General features: G+C 39.7%; 3 protein-coding genes across 5 annotated transcripts; all 3 read right to left on the bottom strand.

Annotated features, from left to right (window-relative positions):
* Positions 1 to 49: 49 nt before the first annotated feature.
* On the bottom strand, positions 50 to 6,853 carry cyldb (cylindromatosis (turban tumor syndrome), b). The gene is made up of 14 exons (XM_059329585.1): positions 6,727 to 6,853; positions 5,855 to 6,354; positions 5,425 to 5,554; positions 4,694 to 4,953; positions 4,438 to 4,606; positions 3,247 to 3,379; positions 2,941 to 3,045; positions 2,599 to 2,678; positions 2,405 to 2,471; positions 2,171 to 2,303; positions 1,890 to 1,998; positions 1,668 to 1,786; positions 1,378 to 1,582; positions 50 to 741 (listed from the first exon to the last, which is right to left on the bottom strand). The coding sequence occupies exons 2-14, from the start codon at positions 6,287 to 6,289 to the stop codon at positions 536 to 538; spliced, it is 2,151 nt and encodes a 716-aa protein (XP_059185568.1). The 5' UTR covers positions 6,290 to 6,354; positions 6,727 to 6,853; the 3' UTR covers positions 50 to 535.
* Positions 6,854 to 8,563: 1,710 nt separating this feature from the next.
* LOC131963620 (glutathione hydrolase 7-like) lies at positions 8,564 to 13,906 on the bottom strand. 2 transcript variants are annotated; one of them, XM_059328372.1, is made up of 15 exons: positions 13,649 to 13,906; positions 13,219 to 13,430; positions 12,988 to 13,139; positions 12,393 to 12,510; positions 12,246 to 12,313; positions 12,083 to 12,156; positions 11,800 to 11,981; positions 11,088 to 11,175; positions 10,886 to 10,998; positions 10,687 to 10,775; positions 9,625 to 9,771; positions 9,400 to 9,517; positions 9,180 to 9,305; positions 8,995 to 9,088; positions 8,564 to 8,916 (listed from the first exon to the last, which is right to left on the bottom strand). In XM_059328372.1, the coding sequence occupies exons 1-15, from the start codon at positions 13,770 to 13,772 to the stop codon at positions 8,810 to 8,812; spliced, it is 1,812 nt and encodes a 603-aa protein (XP_059184355.1). In that variant the 5' UTR covers positions 13,773 to 13,906; the 3' UTR covers positions 8,564 to 8,809. The 2 variants fall into 2 exon arrangements, with proteins under 2 accessions (XP_059184355.1, XP_059184356.1); XM_059328373.1 differs by having other exon boundaries at positions 11,800 to 11,957.
* A 69-nt stretch (positions 13,907 to 13,975) lies between these two features.
* Positions 13,976 to 17,272, bottom strand: tp53inp2 (tumor protein p53 inducible nuclear protein 2). Of its 2 annotated transcripts, none has more exons than XM_059328374.1 (4): positions 17,125 to 17,272; positions 16,097 to 16,299; positions 15,639 to 15,741; positions 13,976 to 14,579 (listed from the first exon to the last, which is right to left on the bottom strand). In XM_059328374.1, the coding sequence occupies exons 2-4, from the start codon at positions 16,203 to 16,205 to the stop codon at positions 14,333 to 14,335; spliced, it is 459 nt and encodes a 152-aa protein (XP_059184357.1). In that variant the 5' UTR covers positions 16,206 to 16,299; positions 17,125 to 17,272; the 3' UTR covers positions 13,976 to 14,332. The 2 variants fall into 2 exon arrangements, with proteins under 2 accessions (XP_059184357.1, XP_059184358.1); XM_059328375.1 differs by having other exon boundaries at positions 16,097 to 16,296.
* Positions 17,273 to 18,676: the final 1,404 nt, after the last annotated feature.

Below are 18,676 nucleotides of genomic sequence, written 5' to 3'. Positions count from 1 at the left end.
AAAATCGTCACACAGTGCATTTGTTTACAGTAAATACAAGACAACCATACAACAAGATAATCATAGCTTTACTTAGCGTCACAATTGACAATCCAGAGTTAAAAATGCAATACAAGCATGTCATCAAGTGCACAAAACAATAACACTATAATATAGTCAAGTCATTTATGTGCAATTTGTCTAATGTCACAATTTCCTTCAAAGAAGTCTTAATATAAATAATCACAGCGTAAAAATAGCAAGACCTTCAAGAAATAAAGAATGAAGTTTTCTCTTTACACATCACCTTTGACTATAATCATTCATCGTCAACAATAACTTATATTGTTTCTCTTTTTTTTTGTGTATTTATTTTTATTGTTTTATATTGTTTCTCTTTAACAATATTGTTTTTCCCCCATGATGTTCAAGTCATCCAACTCAGTTCCTGCTGTATGGATGTAATGATCAACACATAATCTTGCTGATTAAGCAGAGATGCAAGGTTATAAAGGCACTGTTATGGGAACGTAGTGTCCTCGTCCTCAACATGCGTTTAAGACTCCTGATGGTTCGGCTGTGTAAGAGGCATGGCAGGGTTTTGGTATAACAACATGTAGGAGTCACACAGCAACCTCCGCACTAGTTCAGGAGCCTGGGACATGTTGGCCCAGGTTAGCTCCTCCTCCGGCTGGGACAGGAAGTCACCCAGCTCCGGACAAGCTCGGATCTCAGGAATGTTGTATCCATGTTGATCATCACCTTTATGTAACAGAGGCTTTAAGATTAGACATCAGCTGAAGAAGAGATAAAGAGCAGTTCTAGACGTCAGAGCATTGCTTTATCCAAAACTGTCGAGGTTGCCTTATCAGCATATAAGGTAGTCACATGGAACCACTTTACAGAAAAAACAAAACAAGGCAGAGTTTGCACGAACATCAGAATAATGCCACTGATGGAAGAAAAGCCAAGAAACAACCTATTACGTTGTTTTTTTTGGTTTATACTTTTATTTTGTTGTATTCCCTGGGTGCAGAAATGTGCTGCCCACTGCTCCAAGCATCCTTTAATGTTCATATAAAAAAAATTCCTGTCCGGAAAACCACAGTCTGCCCTGAGTGTTTCCAGGTCTTTCAAAGTGCACTCTGAGTGACTCTGCACATTTATTGGCAGGATTGTAATGACTGTAACATCACAATCTTACAGGAGTTCAGATGGCTCGTTTCTGAATACGGGGTGTGTGTTTTCTCTGTGGTTTGATTTATTCGATACTTTCACAGTATTAATATAGCAGATAGAATGGCTTTATAAAAATGAAAAAAAAACCTGGGAATCTCACTTTTTACAATATGGTACCTTTAATTCAACTAAATAAAAACAAGCTGAAATCTAGCTTACCGCATCTGTCTGCCATGCTGTCAAAGAAGAGCCAGGAGTGAGGATCAGGGCCGTATTTGACAAAGGACACATAGTGGCTGGTTTGAATGCAGAGCACAGCAAACAGCTGCATCATGTGTCTGGGCACAGGGGGATCAGAGGCTGCATCTGCTGGGACTGAGAGAGCTTTGGGGGAGTGACCCTGGCGTGAGTGATGAGTGTGCACCTTAAAGAGAATAATACACATTTTTACACATTTACAAGTTTGGTCAGTGGGATACTTGTCATCCAAAAATGGCCATCTGGTTTACCTGTGTGTTGCAGGTAGAGCAGTACTGCTTTATTCTCCCTGGCTGCAGTTGGCGATCTGATAGACACTGGAGACACTCATACTCTGCCAAAGAACCACAGAGGAAGCATTCCCTTGGAGCTGTTGGGAAAAGTAGACAATTTGTAAGCATCTTCAAAAACACTGTATTAAAGAGATAATCCATTAACATCCTATACTATTTAAACCTATTACTGTTCCTCACAGTTGTATAGGAGATCTGTGATGTCCAGCTCAGTGGAGGGAATGATGTGAGAAAACATCTTATAGTTGTTTCCAAACCTTGGCATCTGAACCATCAGGCAGGACGGCATCTGAGGAACAGAGAGGAAAGACAACATTGGGGTTGCATGACTGTACAGAAGACAACTTGATTCACACTCATCCAACTACTATCTGCTGCAGGTAAAACACTGACAATGGATACATTTCTCATACAACCGCCCTCAAAAAAATCCTAACTATCCCTTTAAGGAGCACACTCACCTCTTCAAACTTGAGGTCACCTGACAGGCAAGATGTGTCCAGCAGCTGTTGGACAGTGGGCATCTGTCCCATCTGTTCTTTTTCCAGAAAGATCTGGAATGTGTAGGCACCCTGGCACGTTTCTTGTCTCGATCTGAAAAGAAACAGACTTTTAATAACTTTTCACTATACTATTACTACTACACTACTACTATCCAATGTTAAATAAGCTGTCTTATTTGACTAAGATCTTACCTGAGCTTTAGTAGTGGCTCCATGTGAAGCACCTTCTGAAACAGGACTGTGATGAATTCCTCTGGGTCTGTGTTGAAGAAAAAGCAATTAAAACACAAAACAGTAGGCATCACAATGTTGTGTTGTTGCAATGACTGAGGAGCTTTAATTAAAATATTTTCTAACAATGCCTGTTGCAAGATATGGGTGTGTACCTTTTTCCTCAGTTCGGAAAGTGTCGCAGCCAAGCTGTTTACGAAAATTCATCACACTCTCAGCAGGAACAAACCCTTGTCTGCAATAAATACATTAGCTATCAGTAAGCAAACACAAGACCTTGTTCATTGGAACAGCTGCATACACCAAAATAATCAGGAGCAAACACACAGACACACCTTCTTATGCAAGAAAGTTTTACACATATACCCCTATCATTAAGACAAAGAGTACTTGTTTACCAGTTTAGACTGTGTTAAATGTCAGAATGTTCTTGTTTTGCAGACTGGATGATAAAGCAAGGCATAAGAAAAACAAAGTCTTGAAGTCAGTGTTTATACCTGCGCAAACGGTTGACTATTTTTCGAAGAGTGCAGGTTATAGGTTGCTCCTTGTCCTCAGGCTTTGAGCAGATATTATCCAAGGTCAGGGATGAGCCGAACAAACTGAAGAGAGAAAGCCACATTGTTTTTCAACTCTGTACTTATCTGAATACATTTCACCATGCTCATTTCTTTGTACAAGATATCCTATAAATACAATTACCCTACTTTAGATGATATGATTAAAGTAAATCTAAGCTGTGTATTGCAACAATGCATTACTTGAGAATCAAAATGCCCTGAGGGGTGGTGAACTGGTTTTACCTGAAGAGTGTGGCATCAAGGTAACAGGAGTTAATGTGGCCCTGAATCCCTTTCATTCTTCCTACTAACAAAGACAAAGCCTCTGATTCAGGAATAGGCGGTGCATCCTCCTCCAAGTCCTCAAATGGAGGAACTGAAAACAGGAAAAAACATAGTCAAACATAAGTTCCCAAAAGCATTTTAACACAGACTTCATCATTTCACCGATAGCTATATGTTGGAAAAAAAACATAGTATTCTGCAGCTTCCCACAATGTTTAGCACAGGTCAGCTTGACAATCACACAGGCCTTCATGAATAATGATGATCTGCTTTTCCGAGGCAAAAGCCCACAGGACTGTCCGAAATGTTCCACTGATAAAAACTGTCAGAGACTGTGCATTGTTTCACATTTCATCCACATAATTTTGCTTCATCACACCTCAGGCAAGAGAAAAGAGAATTCCTGCACGCTGTCATTTTACTTGCAAAAAGAAGGACAGGACGTGAGAATTCTCTTTTACCTGTGGGCATTATCCAAAGCATTTGCCTACAAGGAAATTGAAGGTGTGCATTAACCTTAACAGTCAATATCTAAGCTAAATGCTGCCAGAGGTGTGAAAATGAACTTTGACTGTTTTTTCATGCTTGTGTACAGCCCTTGTGTGAGACTTCAACAAATTCCTAAAAACAGATTGTTGGAAGTTGTGTAAATCATTAATGAAAGGAAAGAAAAACATTGATAACAATTTGTGTGACAACTTAACATAATACTGGCACAGTTTAGTAAACATTTTTTGTTTAGTTTTATTTGTTTTGTACAAGTAACATGCAACACTGGTAACATTTTGAAAAACATAAATTATACCACTAGTGTATGCCAGTAGTTCTCAACAAGGGGTCCAGGGACTCTTACAGGTTTGTAAGGGAGTTCCTGGGCATCCCCAGAATGGGGAATAGATCATTTTTTTATTGTAAGTTTCAGTGAGTTAGAGTCATACAAGTGACTACTGTGGTAGGTTTCACTTTCTTCACTGTTATTTCCTCAACTGTAACTGACAACTACAGAATTCTGGTTCAATTCAATTCTTTTGAGATTGAAGTCCCTGAAGCAAAATCTTATGAAATGAGGGCCCATGACCTAATATGTATTAATTTAGGAGTTGAAAATGTTGACAACAACTGGTGTATAATAGTCCCATCGTGTCTAACCTGGAGGCATGTCGGGGGGTTTGGAGGGCTCCCTTCCTGTAGAGGAGCAGACGAACCTGCCATCAGGGCTGCACTTTGTGACAGGAACAAATAAAGCCCTGCTCCCACTGCAGGTGAAATACCTCTGGCCTCCGTATGTCCCATCAGAGCAGCCCTTCACCTCATAGTCCTGAAACAATGAAAAGCAAATCAGGTATGAGGTAGCGGCCTAAAGCTGACAGTGTGGTAACAACGTCAGAAAGTTTAGGTCACTTACTAATTCAATCCCAGCCCACTCTTCAGTCTTTCTTTCAGGGATGCCCAGCCACTGGACAACCCCGTACACCGTGATCCCCGAGTTGGACATCACCTCCACCAGGGATCCCACCTCCAGAGGCACATGAGTATTGCTTGAAGTTCTCTCTTCTGTCAGGCTCTGAATGACACTGTGTTCTGTATGGCCCCCCCTCAATTGTCGTGCACGAGATCCAATACTTGGCATGGAGTTGATGCGCGTAACTGCTTTTCTGTTTAGACCTGTGGAGAGGTATGGGGAGTATGTGGAGGCACATGGTTAGAAAGTCATAAGATTTTAGGTTTGTCACATGGTGCCTCATCAGATTGACCTCTGGCTAACACAGCACAGGTCTACATATGAGGTATGTAGACAGCTCAGAGATCACAATGTGCAAAAGCACAAGACCATGTGACGAATCTGTTGCTTTACATTCCACAGCAACAGGACCGGTTTTGCCAGTTGTGTACTGGGACCGCTGGGACTGTCTTCTGTGCCCCCTCTGGAGTCACAGGTGTTTTCTGAAACTTTTAATTGCAGGATTTCAATAGCTGATTATAGGAGTGGGGTGGTTGTTTCTTAGACCACAAAAGGATTTTTTTTTTTTAAGAGATTTACTTTACTCTCAAGTAGGCTTACAGAAGTTTCCTGTGGTTAAGAAATGTTGACTCTGAAAGATGGAGACAAGCTTTGATGTTGACCATTTTACTTACTCCCATATTGTCCTTCTTTCCAGTGCAGTCCGAAGGGAACAGAGTGAGATGGGACCACCTGGACGATGTCTGCCGCACTGAACAGGGGCAGAGGAGCGGGTTTCTTGGATGACAACTTGTTATCATTGTCCTGCAAGGAAGAAAAAGAAAAACACTCATGACTCTTGTGTATGTAAAACAGATACACTTCTGTGTGTGTCTACATTTTGTTCCGATGACACTGAGTCATGTACCTTTCTGGCAATCTTTTGACTGATAACTTTGCCTCAAGACACATGCCATCCTCATCAATACATTTCTTGTTACAGTTATATTACTGTGTTTATGCAATAATTAGCTTCATAGAAACCTGACTATTATAATGTCTCCCAGACAACTACAATTTGATGTTGCAAAAAATAAATCAGATTTTACAAAAAACTTGACCCACCACAAATTCCACCTCAAAGCCAAGCATTTGAAGGTCATCTTTGTTCTCCTTCCTCCCAATCTGCATCAGGTTCTTCACCAGCCCTGGCAGGTGTCCCTTTTTGTGCTTCACCACCACCAGGTCGTCCTGAGACAGCTCACAAATGGCCGAGAACAGCTGGGGGTTACACAGCAGCTCCAGGCGTTTGCTTGCGGGGGACACGAAGAGCAGTAGCTGGGCCTGGTGGCGGGTCAGGTGGTAGGTGTCCTCCCTCTTCACGATGCCTCCGCTCTTGGGACTCCCTGCGTTGCTGCCTCCGCAGTACATCAGCCCCATCAGCTCCCCATGCTGCAGCTCTGCCTCCACACGGCCAATACATCCTCGGCTGAAGCCTTTCCTCGACTTTCCGCGTACCACGATGAAAAACTTCTCTTTTAGTAGAGGTCTGGGCTCCATATTTGCACCACTTATAGTCTTTTAAACAGTTGTGAAGCAGGTTATCGCTTGTAGAAGCTGTTAACCTGTAGCAATACAAGCCGAGAAACTGTTACATTAACGGGCTATATTGTACACAAAAACCCCTAACTAAAGCTAAAGTTGAAAGAAAATAAATTGCACACCTTTTAAACAAATATCATTTCATTTTTAACAGTACTCGCTGTGTCATGGACAGCACAACCACAGTGACATAAAACGTACAGAATTAGGCAGTACAAATGTATACATTAGTCTAAAATTAAAAATTCCCATATAGATCCAAGTAAGTGCTTGCTTGGCAATGACAACAAGGATACTTCACCTAAATAAGCAAACAGTCCTCACTATAATGTTCTTCATTTCTCATAACGAATATTCACTAAAGAGTCGAATAAAACAATAGGAAAGTGGCTCACCTTCAAGAGTAATTACTCCCCGACCGGCTACACCACTGCTTCAACATTAATTGTCCTCAAAAAGCAGCAGGTGACTTCAACGCTTACAGCTCGCCTCCACTTCACTTGTGCTGGGGAGGTGGGTCCACCTGAGAGTGTTTAAATACTGACCCGGATGTGACCGACAACTCCCACTTGGTAGCTCCCAACTACTCCGCCCTAAATCTGCCCTCTCAGCGAGATTTCCTCAACAATACATGACTGTAGGTTTGATAAGAGGAGGGAGGATGTTGTTCACTATATCTTCAATCTGGAAGTGGCTGCTAATTTTACACAAGAACTCTGAGAAGCCTGAGAACGAATGTGTTTCAACATTGATAGAGTTACAAGAAAGTTTAACTGTAACAGAATACAGTTAATTTTTTTTAATATCTTAAAGTATACCTGTATTCTGTTACTCACCAACCTTGGGTGTATATAGCTTTAACCCTCTAGAGTCCATGAAAGCACCGGCACATTACTTCTTCATGAGGTGAAGACATAAAAATGAAGCAACATTGAGCCTTCAGCCATCAGCTTCCCTCTAAAGTTCTGGCTTAAAACTCCTTGACAGATTTTTTTTGACGATATTCAGCCAAGTAAAACCGGAAATATTGTCAAATATATTAAGTATAAAATATTGAACTAGATATTATCCTCATTTACCTGTTATATGTTATATATGCAACCTGTATTCATATTTGCAATATGTAAAATGATGTGTTTTGAAGCATAGTTTTCAAGATCAGATTTTATGTGTCCTTAGTTTCTTTTGGGTTCAAAATTTTGATCAAGTAAGTCAAAGTTAAAAATGAATTATCAGGATATATAGGTGAGGTAACGCTGAAAAAACTGATACCAACATGTCATGGTATAGATTTTTTAACAGACATAGTAGCCGGAGATTTCAGAGGGTTAAGCTATAAAGCTCCCAGGTTAGAGTGAGTTCAGAAGCTATTACTGATGTACTGAAACAATATATATTAGTTTGCCTTCTTAAGGTGAAACAATACAGGCAAAAACAGTTTTTCCCCATGCATGAGTCAATTTTGAGATTTTGTATTAAATGTCTTCTTTCAGACAAGTAGAAAGAAAACCTCCAAAATACAAATGTGTTTATTTTACATATTTTTGTCTATTTCCTCTCAAAAATAATACCCACCCACGTGATCATGTAAAATGTATGGAAGTTAACAAAACATATCTTAAATGCCATCTTCTGACATTTTTTAATGATGTTGGCAGTATTTATGATTTATGGACTACAATTTTGAACTTTGCTTTGCCCAATGTTCAGATTTCTTGTTTGGGAAATTAACACGTAAGATAACATGTCTTGATCTAAAGTGTGTAATACAAAACAAATATTGCCTTAATGGGTTAGTTTTAGGTTTTTTTGCCCACCCCATTCACCTGTAAGTTCTCCCCTTCATTAATATTTTTTGCTTTCTATAACCGACTGCTTCATTGCATCTTACAAAGCACGTAAGATGTCATGATCTCTTGATACACTGGAATGTTCGTCACCGGAAGTTGCAAAGAAACAGTGTCACAGATATTCAGAAAATGTTTAAAAGCAATCAATCCCTTGAGTGTAGTGTTTTGAGTGACATGTTTGTCTGCATGCAGTGTACACATGTGACATGTCCTACCCTGACACAGATGGTATGCCTGCCTGACAGTATCTTGACTGCACATCAGTTTTACATAATAGCCCTCATTTCTTCACAGCAAAAATAATACTGGCCACGTTCCCTCAACCAACCCTTATCTGTTGTCCATTTAAGAATCCATTATGAAATATCGTTTTGGAGCTCAATTAGGGTGAGGTTATTCATTTATTCAGCTTTAAAACAGTCCTTAAGAAGAGACCGTATTGCCCTCTTTAATACAAAATACTTGTTGGAGGACTGCCCTCTGTTGGCCAGGGATCACAACAACATGAGAATATCAAACACTGGAGAACAACTACAAACTTACATTAAACAGTGCAGCTTATCCAGATAATTCCATATCATAATGTGCTCTTGGAAGACAGAAAAGAAAGTTCACGAGGACAATAAAACTATAAGAAGCTATCAGATAACCGAGGTAAAGTGATGGCTGTTATGACATCGTTGCTCCTCAGGATCCCCTGGACAACAGACTGCACACTCTCTTCTGGAAACTCAGCTGATGAAGAAGAGTAAGGAAATTACTAATACAAAAAAATATTACTAATATTAGTTATAATGGTAAAGGTGAACATACAGTCAACAGGAAGTCTGTTTGGCTGGGGTTGGAGTCTTCTCAGGGAGAGGCTGTCATTTTTCTCTTTATGGATGGACAGGGCACTGATCAACACCTATAGCACAAAATACAAATTGTTAAAGTTTTTCTATTAAAAAGTCCTCCACTGAATCAGAACTCAAACCTTGACAATGTAAACATCCAACCTGGGTGATCAAACTTTGTGTTCCACCTGAACTGCTTAGTGCCAGATAGAGCCCACATTTATGCCATGCTGGTACGACTATGGTAGGCATGAGAGATGACAAGGGCCTCTTTCCTGGATGGACTCTCTGTTTCACAAATAGAAAACAGTGAGCAATATTTAAAGAAGAAAACATTTTAACTGACTGATTTTATTGGGTGAGGTGTCTGATCCTTATGTACCTGCTTGGTAAAGAGGTGTCCTCTGGTTTTATTTGGCCAGGAGAAGTCAAGGATGAGGCTGTTTAGAATAACGCCTGACCGTGTTATGATTCCGCACCCAAATGGCGTGCTCAAGGAACTGCAAGATAATCAAGATAAGATAAAATAATATCAGTGTGCTAAAAGCAGCACATACCGCCCATGGCGTGATCACTTGTGTCAGGCTGTCGGTAGTAACATCGTCACCTTGCAAATGACACCACGAGGCCGTCTGGCCCCATGACCACTACTTGTCCAGCCATCGGCCCTGTCTGTAAGGAGTGGACAGCGGAGTCGGGTGGAGAGGTATTGGAGGAATTGAGGCTGTGGTGGAGCACTTCTAGTTGACTCTTACTTTAGAGCAGAGGATAATAAAGAAAAAGTTCACTGAAATGATAAGATGACAAGTTAGTTCTGCAGTAGAGTTGGCAGTGAATTATGACACAAAAGAAGTTACATATAAATATGAAACGGTAGCACAACTCTTATTTCCAAGTCAAGGAGGACACACATTTCACTTTACATTATAATAGAAATATGGCTACACAATATATTCAGTTCACAGCTGGGAGATGGACCCAATTCTTCAGGAACCAATCACTTTTCTATAGGGGCTGTGTATTGGCAAGAATCTGGCTATATAATTCATCATTATATTGCCATACTGTAGGCAAAGTGATTGATTGGTAGTCTTTAAAATCAAATTTTAGCAGTACTTTTTTAATCTGTTTGCTATGACTTTTGGATGTAAAATTAATAGTGCTTTTGAGAACTGATGAGAGATCACAAAACATAATATCATGTTACTTAACTGTAACTATAGTTTCTTCTAATCTCCTGTATACACTTTTCTTTATTACCGGATCAAATCTGTACTTCAAACCCTCTGATGAAGGCTCTGTGCCAAAATGTGTCTGCAAATGTATTGTGATGTGAATCAAATAAACCAGAATTGTGAGCATTTTGTCCTCTTTAACTTAGAAAACTGAGATGTGCTAGCTTCTAACATTTTTTGGAATATGATCATTGAAACACATTCTCATAATCAAACATTTCAGTCATTTTAAAAAGAAGAAATGTATCAACTATTCTCATCCAATGTGTGGATGTGATGCTTTTCTCTGTCTATGAAAATGCTAGGTTTTAGACTCAAAACAAGATATTTGGAAATGTTTCCATGAGTTCTGGGTATGATTGGAATTATTCCTACTTTCTGACATTTCATAGACAAAAGAATTCATCTGTAGCCCTAATCACAGTGTAGTTTACCTCAGCATGTCAGAGAACAGCTCAGCAACTGAAGAGTTATATTTACGGTCACCCAAACCACTGGCCAAAGCCAAAGCTACTTTCAGAGCCTTAAATAAAGAGAAATAGATCATTCTTATGTAGGACACCTACCATTTCAAACAAGCTGTAATATAATAGAGCCAAAACATTGTGATATTTAAGCTTTCCAATCCGGTACCTCGGTATCCCAGTGATGTGTTTGATTGTTGAGATATAGACCCTCCAAAAGGTCGAGTGCTGATATGAACGCTTCACCAGCAGACTGAGGAGGAGGAACTTGAATTATAGATTCTAAGACAAAAATAACATAATATAAATGAAGGTATCAAGAATACAAACACACATATGAAGTCTATTGTTGATCAAAGTTGAGTCTTTACCATTGTACAGGCATTCCACTGGCTGCTCCACTTGTACACTGTAGTCGCTGATGTCTTTTCTGCTCAGAACACCTCCATTAGTTCTCACCTTTACATGAAAATGACCACTTGAATATCAATTACTCACTCTGTATTATTGAAGAATACGGTTTTTCTTGCATGCCTCCTTGATCAACAAAGAATTTTAAAAAATTAGGAATTTTTTTTGATGAATATGGGGGTTTAACAACAGAAACAAGATATCAGAACATCCATTTACAAACTCTCACAACACGCGCAGTATAATCCAAGTCTCATTTATCCATTTATCATGTGCCCAGTACTTTACAAATTGTGATTTTCCCTGAAACCTTGATGAGCATATGCCTGATGAAATATTTTATTTAATCTGGTTTCTTCAAAAATGCATGTGTTTGGGAAGAACTGAGCATAGCAAAATAAATTAGACTTGGATTAAACTACACAAGTTGTGTAAAAGTTTGGGTTTAATCTAGTTTTGCTGTTGCTCTTATTACTTCCCCACCTCAAGAATTTCCTCAGTTTCTGTCTTCTCTGTTCACCTTAGAGGCATGCAAAAAACACATTTTTCAAGAGTTTAGGGTAACACAGGTGAAATTGGTAAACAAATGGTCATTTTGCAGGTGAAACATTCCTTTTCACCTGGAAAGTTTGCCCATTAAAACTGATCCATTTGATGTGTGGATGCTTTCACCTCCTCCTCTATCTCTTGAGAAATGTTCCCATCATAGAAGTCGGACAGTCCAGCCTCAAGGACCGCAGCCAGGCTGGACATCCTCAGTATAGAACCAGGCAGCAGAGCTCGACCATCTGGGAGGAACATGTCTCTGAAGCGCTGCGACAGCTGCTCACCTTTGACTTTTAATATAGCCTCAGCTGTAGAATCACAGCAATGAGTCACATCCTGGTATATTCACATCATCATGTTATATTGTGACTAAGTGTTTAACTGAGAATATGTAAATGGTTTGACTTACCAAGACTGAAAGAAACATTGAAACCTTCTTTGGCAACAGCAGCGGCTCTGGTGACCACATCCTCCCACGACAGACTGCAGAGATTTTGTGGTTTGATTAAGGATAGAAGAGAAACAACAACTAAATACCAGATAACTGTCACTTTTTCTGAACTATCTCTTACCTCCCATACAAGCTGTGAGCATGGTGTAACCCTCTGAGCAGACCTGGCACTCCCACTTGCAGACCAGCCTGAATGTATAAAGATTGTACATGCTAAATAATAAAATGATTCATCAAGTTTGGTTTCCCCTTCCCACCATTATATTACCTTCAGTTTTGAATCATTTTGCAGCATTTCCTCTTTAAGGGTTTTGGGTGCAGTTCCCTGAAAATTAATCACCCTGGTTTCATTCTTATGGACATCGTGAACCAGCATCACCCCACCTCTACACACAGAGAATTACACAAGTAAATTAGTGATCAAACACATCTATGTAAACTTTACACCAGCAATCATCAACAGGCGGCCTGCAAGCTACACCTGGCCCACCAAAGCTTCCAGTCTGGCCTGCAGAATAATAGCCTAAAAAATTTAGAAAATGTGAGGAGGAAAAAAATGCATTCTGGTATTTAGCATATTTACAATGACGTTTCACAGTTTTTAAATCACTGCTCCTCAGTGAATTGCCTCCTTGGTGGAAGTCTGAGAGCATTTCCTAGTTAAGTATCTATTCATTATTCTGGATTTCCCATGTTTGTTAGGAGTATATTTACATTAATATAGGTAAATAAAAATAGCATGAATTTAGTAATAAAGTGAAAATATCATTTTTAATTTTTTTTTTTAGAAAAGTCTGGCACTTGAACTTGAGTTGAGTTGATGACCCCTGCTTTACACCATGAAGAACAGGTTGGTCACATACCCACCAACACCTGATGCATGTGGATGCACAACCCCCAAACACAGTGCAGCTGTGATGGCTGCATCCACGCTGGATCCACGGTCTTGAAGGACTCTCTGGCCGAGTGCAGTGCAGCGCTCATGGTCTGACACTACCACACCTTTTACAAACACCTGAGAAGTAAACGTAATGAGGAAAATGAATGCACTTGCAAATAATACTTGCATATATTACATATATTGCATGGCATACCAGACTTCCCTCCAGGTAAATATGCAGGCTCAAAGCAATAGTCACTCCAACAGCAAAGGTGATAGACAGAGCATAGACACGTGTGAGTGTGTCCCGACTGGAGCAGTTCTCGTCTGTCTCTCGTCTGAGCCTGGTAGGGCTTCGGTCTAACAAATCTGGACTACCAGAATCCAGCTGTTTCAGACTGACGCCTTTTGGTAGATGCTTGAGGTCTTCAGCAGCAACATGGAAACAAAATTTAAACCTTTACCACTGTGGAAATTTCTCAGATTGGTTTTTTAATGTTTTTCAGCCCAGATATCCTGCATGTTTTCTCCCTTGACATTTAATTATCACAGCAGGTGTGACTCAGTAGGAGATAAATACAACAGCATTTTTTGTGCTGAGAGCAAGGATGTAAACTATTAAAGATATAATTATTTCCTCTTACCATGGTTTTCATTCAAGTCACAGGTGAAGTCACTCGAGCCATCAGTCAATCGAGATGAACCAGAAAAACTGTTGTAACTGAATGTTGACTGCTTGTTAAGTTTGGTTTCAGGAGAAACATCCATCCTCACTGTTCTCGCACACAGACTTAAAGATCACAGTTCTTTAGAGGCCTTTTTATTATAAAAGGCCATAACAAAAGCATGCTACCCTTAGCATTACAATCCAATCAAACACAGCAGGTGTAATTAGCTCCTGTCCAATGAGATCTCAGCATTTGCATCTGACCAACTGTGAGCAGTTCAATAATAATAATTTGACTCATAAATAGCTGCAAAGTCATCATTTTTATTGCTGTATAAAAAGGTTTTAAACCAGTTACATACAAGTAAATAAATGCATGTTGATACACAAGTTACAGTACTTTGTCTAAAATGTTTGAGGATACATTGTGCATAGGCTGCACTCATGCACACAAACAAGAAAACATCTCATTTCATGAGGTGAACATCTTCATTCCAAATAAAATACAGTACGAGTTATAATGTAGCTGCCTGGTGTAGTGTTGTTATCACGGGTTACATCAAGGTCTGATGTATAGCTTAAATATGCACAAGAGTAAAACGTGTGTATGTGTGTGTTTAATAAGTATGATGTGTGTTTTCCTAGTTGTACAATCAGGGCCTCAGTGGCTGAGGTTGCGGTGTCCTGGCTGTTGGAGGTGGAAGGAGTGATGCTGGATTCCTTGGCGAACGCGGTTCTGGCGCTGAATGGCGTTACGAGACATGTGGTGTGGGTCCGCCCGGGCCTTAGCCTTCTGGATGCAGGTTAACTGTGTCACTTCTACCAAAGCTTTCGGCAGAGGAACAGAGCCTGTGATGGCCTGACTATCGCTGCTGCTGCTTTGAACTATGGGCTCCACATCTAACACACTGGAGGGAAACACAGGCAGGTATTAGTAGGGAATCTAAAGAGCTGAGTCAATATATTTATCAATATCAGTTATTGTAAAGTTAAAAGGAACTGGAATAAAGTTGTGCGGTAATTGCAATGTTTGAGGTGGTCTTTTTTTATTGTTGGCATACAGTTAAAGGAAGGGTTTGGATTTATTGAAGTGAGGTTATATGAGGTACTTGGTCAGTGTATTACCTACAGAAGACTGCAGTGGAACACCCCCAGTTTAGAGAAGCATCCAGGAGTACCAACACTGAAGCTAAGCAATGTACAACTCTGAGCCAGGGCACTTTTGGGTATCTTAGCTACCAAAAAAATCTATATCAGTTTAAGTGTACGTTATATTTACAATATTTTTACTGCTTTACCCTGCTGTCACACAGTCCTGTTTAAGTTTATGTGTGGGGAACTGAAGCTGTAATCTATGATCTCTTCAAAGATTCCAGACTCCTTTGACAAAAACAGTAATTTTACCTCACAGAGCACCAGAGTTGCTAATCTACTGCTGCCTCGATCAGTTTCTTTATGTTAATGCGTGACTTGGGTGTCTTAAAGGATTAGTCTGTATTTACCAAAGTTACACAATCACACAATCAACTGAACGCAGCTGTGGTCAGACAACTCCCGTGTTATGTCAGGTAAAATGACTGTTTTTTTCTAAGGTGTCTGATGACTTTAAAGAGAGCATAGATAGATATAACGGCTTCAGTTCCCTGTCGGAAAGGGCGGTGCGACAGCAAGATAAAGCAATTAAAATTTTCCTAATATAACTTACACTTAAACTGACTGGTTTTTTTTGGTAGCTAAAATACATTTTGCTGCTGCCCCATTCAACAGTAGTACATTGTTTTGCATCCATGCCTGTCCTCCTACCTGCTTCTCCAACCTGGAGACAACTGCCATCTACTGCAGGTAATACACTGACTAAGTAGCTCATACAACCCCATTTCAAAACAACAGACTATGCACTTAAGTTGTTTTCCCCTCAAATTAAAAATGGAAATGAATGCTTGGAAGGAACCCTCCTGATCTCTCACCTGTTGTCAGTCTTCATGTTTGTAGCTGTGTCTCCATGAGGAGCAGAGTGTGATGGCTGGGTGTCATTCAGCTCTGCACCCTGGTTCTCTGCTGAACCTGCCTCTGTGGAGACAGAATGAAGTGTGTCATATAATTTGGCAATGATTCAATATATAGTAAGCACATTGACCTTCTGTGGTAGAAAAAAACACTCTTATGACATTAGGTCCACAGTTGTCTGCCTAAACAAAGAACAGGATAATTACTAACAACAAAATGGCATAAGAATCTTAAAAAAAAGATGCCATTCTATGTATTTGTTTTTGGCTTCATTGACTAATTCCACATTTGACATCACTATGCAGTTCAGTGCACATCAATACGATAACATGGAACGATTCTGCATAAAAAGATTATAAATTCAGAATATCAAAACATCAATATTCTATATCTAAGAATAACATGGTCCATGACTGACCTTGATGACTCACAACAAGCCACCCTTCTTCCACCACTTCTCCAGACTTGACATCTTCAGGGGTCTCCTCCTCTCCTCCAAAAAACAGCCGTGTGATGGTTTTGAACATTGCTATTTTCTCTTTGTCTTCACTTGAGGTGTTCGTCTTTGCTGTTGTTCGTGTCTTCTTTGCTCAGCAGAAAGCTCAAGTGACTTTTAATCTGCTAAAAACAAAAAATGGCTCATGGAGTCATTTACATCACACAGCATCATTGCTACTTCCGGTAATTTTAATCCCTCTTTGACTGTTTGGGAGTGATGCCAAGAAAATACCCCATCCTTAATTATTATTTTTCAAAATTTGAGCAAACTAGGTCAGCTGACTAGGATGTCCAATGACATTTCTGCTAATGCAGTGGTTTGAATAGTGATGCTCACTCCCCCAGCATTTCATTGTTATGGTCCATCTGTCTCTAGATATATGGGGGAGGGGCTCCTTTTATCAAACATCTTGTCAGTGCAAAGCTGGTCTACACCCCTTAAAGAGCCTGACATGGTTCCATGTTGAGTCAGTGCACTATATTAATAATTGACAATAGCAGCTGCAGTGCACGTTAACTGATACGAAGGTATCTTGCATTGTGTTGTGTGTTTACTCATTGCAATGCGATGACGTACACAGATCACAGATTTAAAGGGGGGAATGAAAGGATTTGCTGCAGCAACAGAGATCGAGTCTCCTCTGAATGAATCAGTCACTCAATTCAGTGCAAATTTTATTTTTTTCACATTGTTTCATGTCTTTGGGTCTGAGTCCTCAGTGGTTTGTAGTAATATGATGTTATACCCTGCACGGCTGCAACCAAACCAAACTGAGACAACCAAAGACAGCCTGCTGTATAAAATCAAATCTAGTTTGGGGAAAATAATCGAACAAAATATGTCTCTCATCTAAACAGCAATGTTTTTGATTGCATGTTTTGTCTATCGTATACTATGGCCGTATTATTGATTTTTGTAAATGAGCTGTAGCTCTGCAGTGTCCTTACCTGCCGTTAGTGTCTCTCAGTTTCAGTCGCAGACCATTGTGGAACGTCAACTTGCAAAAATATTTATTAAATATTTGCCTCTAAAATCCTGTAACTGTTACAACCAAACAGTCTGTTGTTGTTCTGTATTTCAAATCTTCAACCGATCACATACAACAGAGGACCCGCCCATGGCCTCGCCCACCATGAGTAACGCACCAACCAGAGGCCGCGGTCTGAGCATGCGCTTCAATTTGATTTGATTTGACGCTCAAACATTCGTGTAATGTTCAAATGTACAGTATGTGTTGGTTCTTCACTAATCTGCTCAGCTGTAGAAACTGCATCACTGGTGAATATGCACAGCAAATTATTCCTGAATATCTGTTTCACGGTGACCACATACAACACTCATAGCGAAGGTGTAAGTAGGCAGATGAGCGATACTCGCTCTGTTCATGGGATGATTGCACTAAAATGACACCGTAAACTAAGTGAAAATAGTCCCTCTATAGGACGTGTGCATATACAGGTACATCTCAAAAAATGTGAATATCGTGAAAAAGTTCAATATTTTTTGTTAATCATTTCAGAAAGTGAAACTCATACATTATATAGGTTCATTAGAGCAAAATATTTCAAGCCTGTTTTTCTTGTAATTTTGATGATTCTCAGAAAATTAGAATATTGTGAAAAAGTTTGTCCACAGTCAGTGGTGATTTGGGGCCATGTCATCTGCTGGTGTTGGTCCACTGTGTTTTCTGAAGTCCACAGTCAATGCAGCCATCTACCATGACATTTTAGAGCTCTTCATGCTTCCACAAGCTTCATTTTCCAGCAGGACTTGGCACCTGCCCACTGGCAAAGGTACCAAAAGCTGGTTCAATGACTATGGTGTTACTGGGCTTGACTGGTCTGAACCCCATAGGAGTCTATGGGCTGTTGTCAAGAGGAAGGAGAGAGACACCAGACGCAGATGACCTGAAGGATGCTATCAAAGCAACATGGTGCCGTAGGCTGATCACCTCCATGCCACGCCATATTAATGCAGTAATTCATGCAAAAGAGAATCAACCAAGTATTGAGTGTATAGAAATGAACATACTTTTCAGAAGCATGACATTTGTGTTTAAAATATCCTTTTTTTATTGATCTTATGTAATATACAGGCTTGAAATATTTCATTACATGGAGTGAAATATTTCAAGCCTGTATATTATTAATTAATGGGGAATAAAACACATTTGATAACAATAATAAAAATAAGATCCAAATAAAGAATACTACTAATACATAAAACAAAGACATAAAATACATATAAGTCATAACACAAGATGAAAAATAAAACCCACTGAATAAAAGTAATGTGTGCCATATTGTTGCTTCCATGGTGGAGATTTTATTTAAAGTTGAATACTCAGAAAATATCTTGCCCAGAGTGCATTTTTGGTGCCGAGGTCTATGAAGCTACTGTGAGTACTTATTTAAGATCAGATTCTCTGCTCTGTGAGAGTGTTGTATAGTATTCTAGGATAATGGACAAACGATGGCCAACACTTACTATTCAAATTTA

This window comes from Centropristis striata, chromosome 3 (assembly GCF_030273125.1).
Source record: "Centropristis striata isolate RG_2023a ecotype Rhode Island chromosome 3, C.striata_1.0, whole genome shotgun sequence".
Lineage (NCBI taxonomy): Eukaryota > Metazoa > Chordata > Actinopteri > Perciformes > Serranidae > Centropristis > Centropristis striata.
Note: the sequence above shows the minus strand (reverse complement) of the source record. Positions and strands in the feature narration are given on the sequence as shown.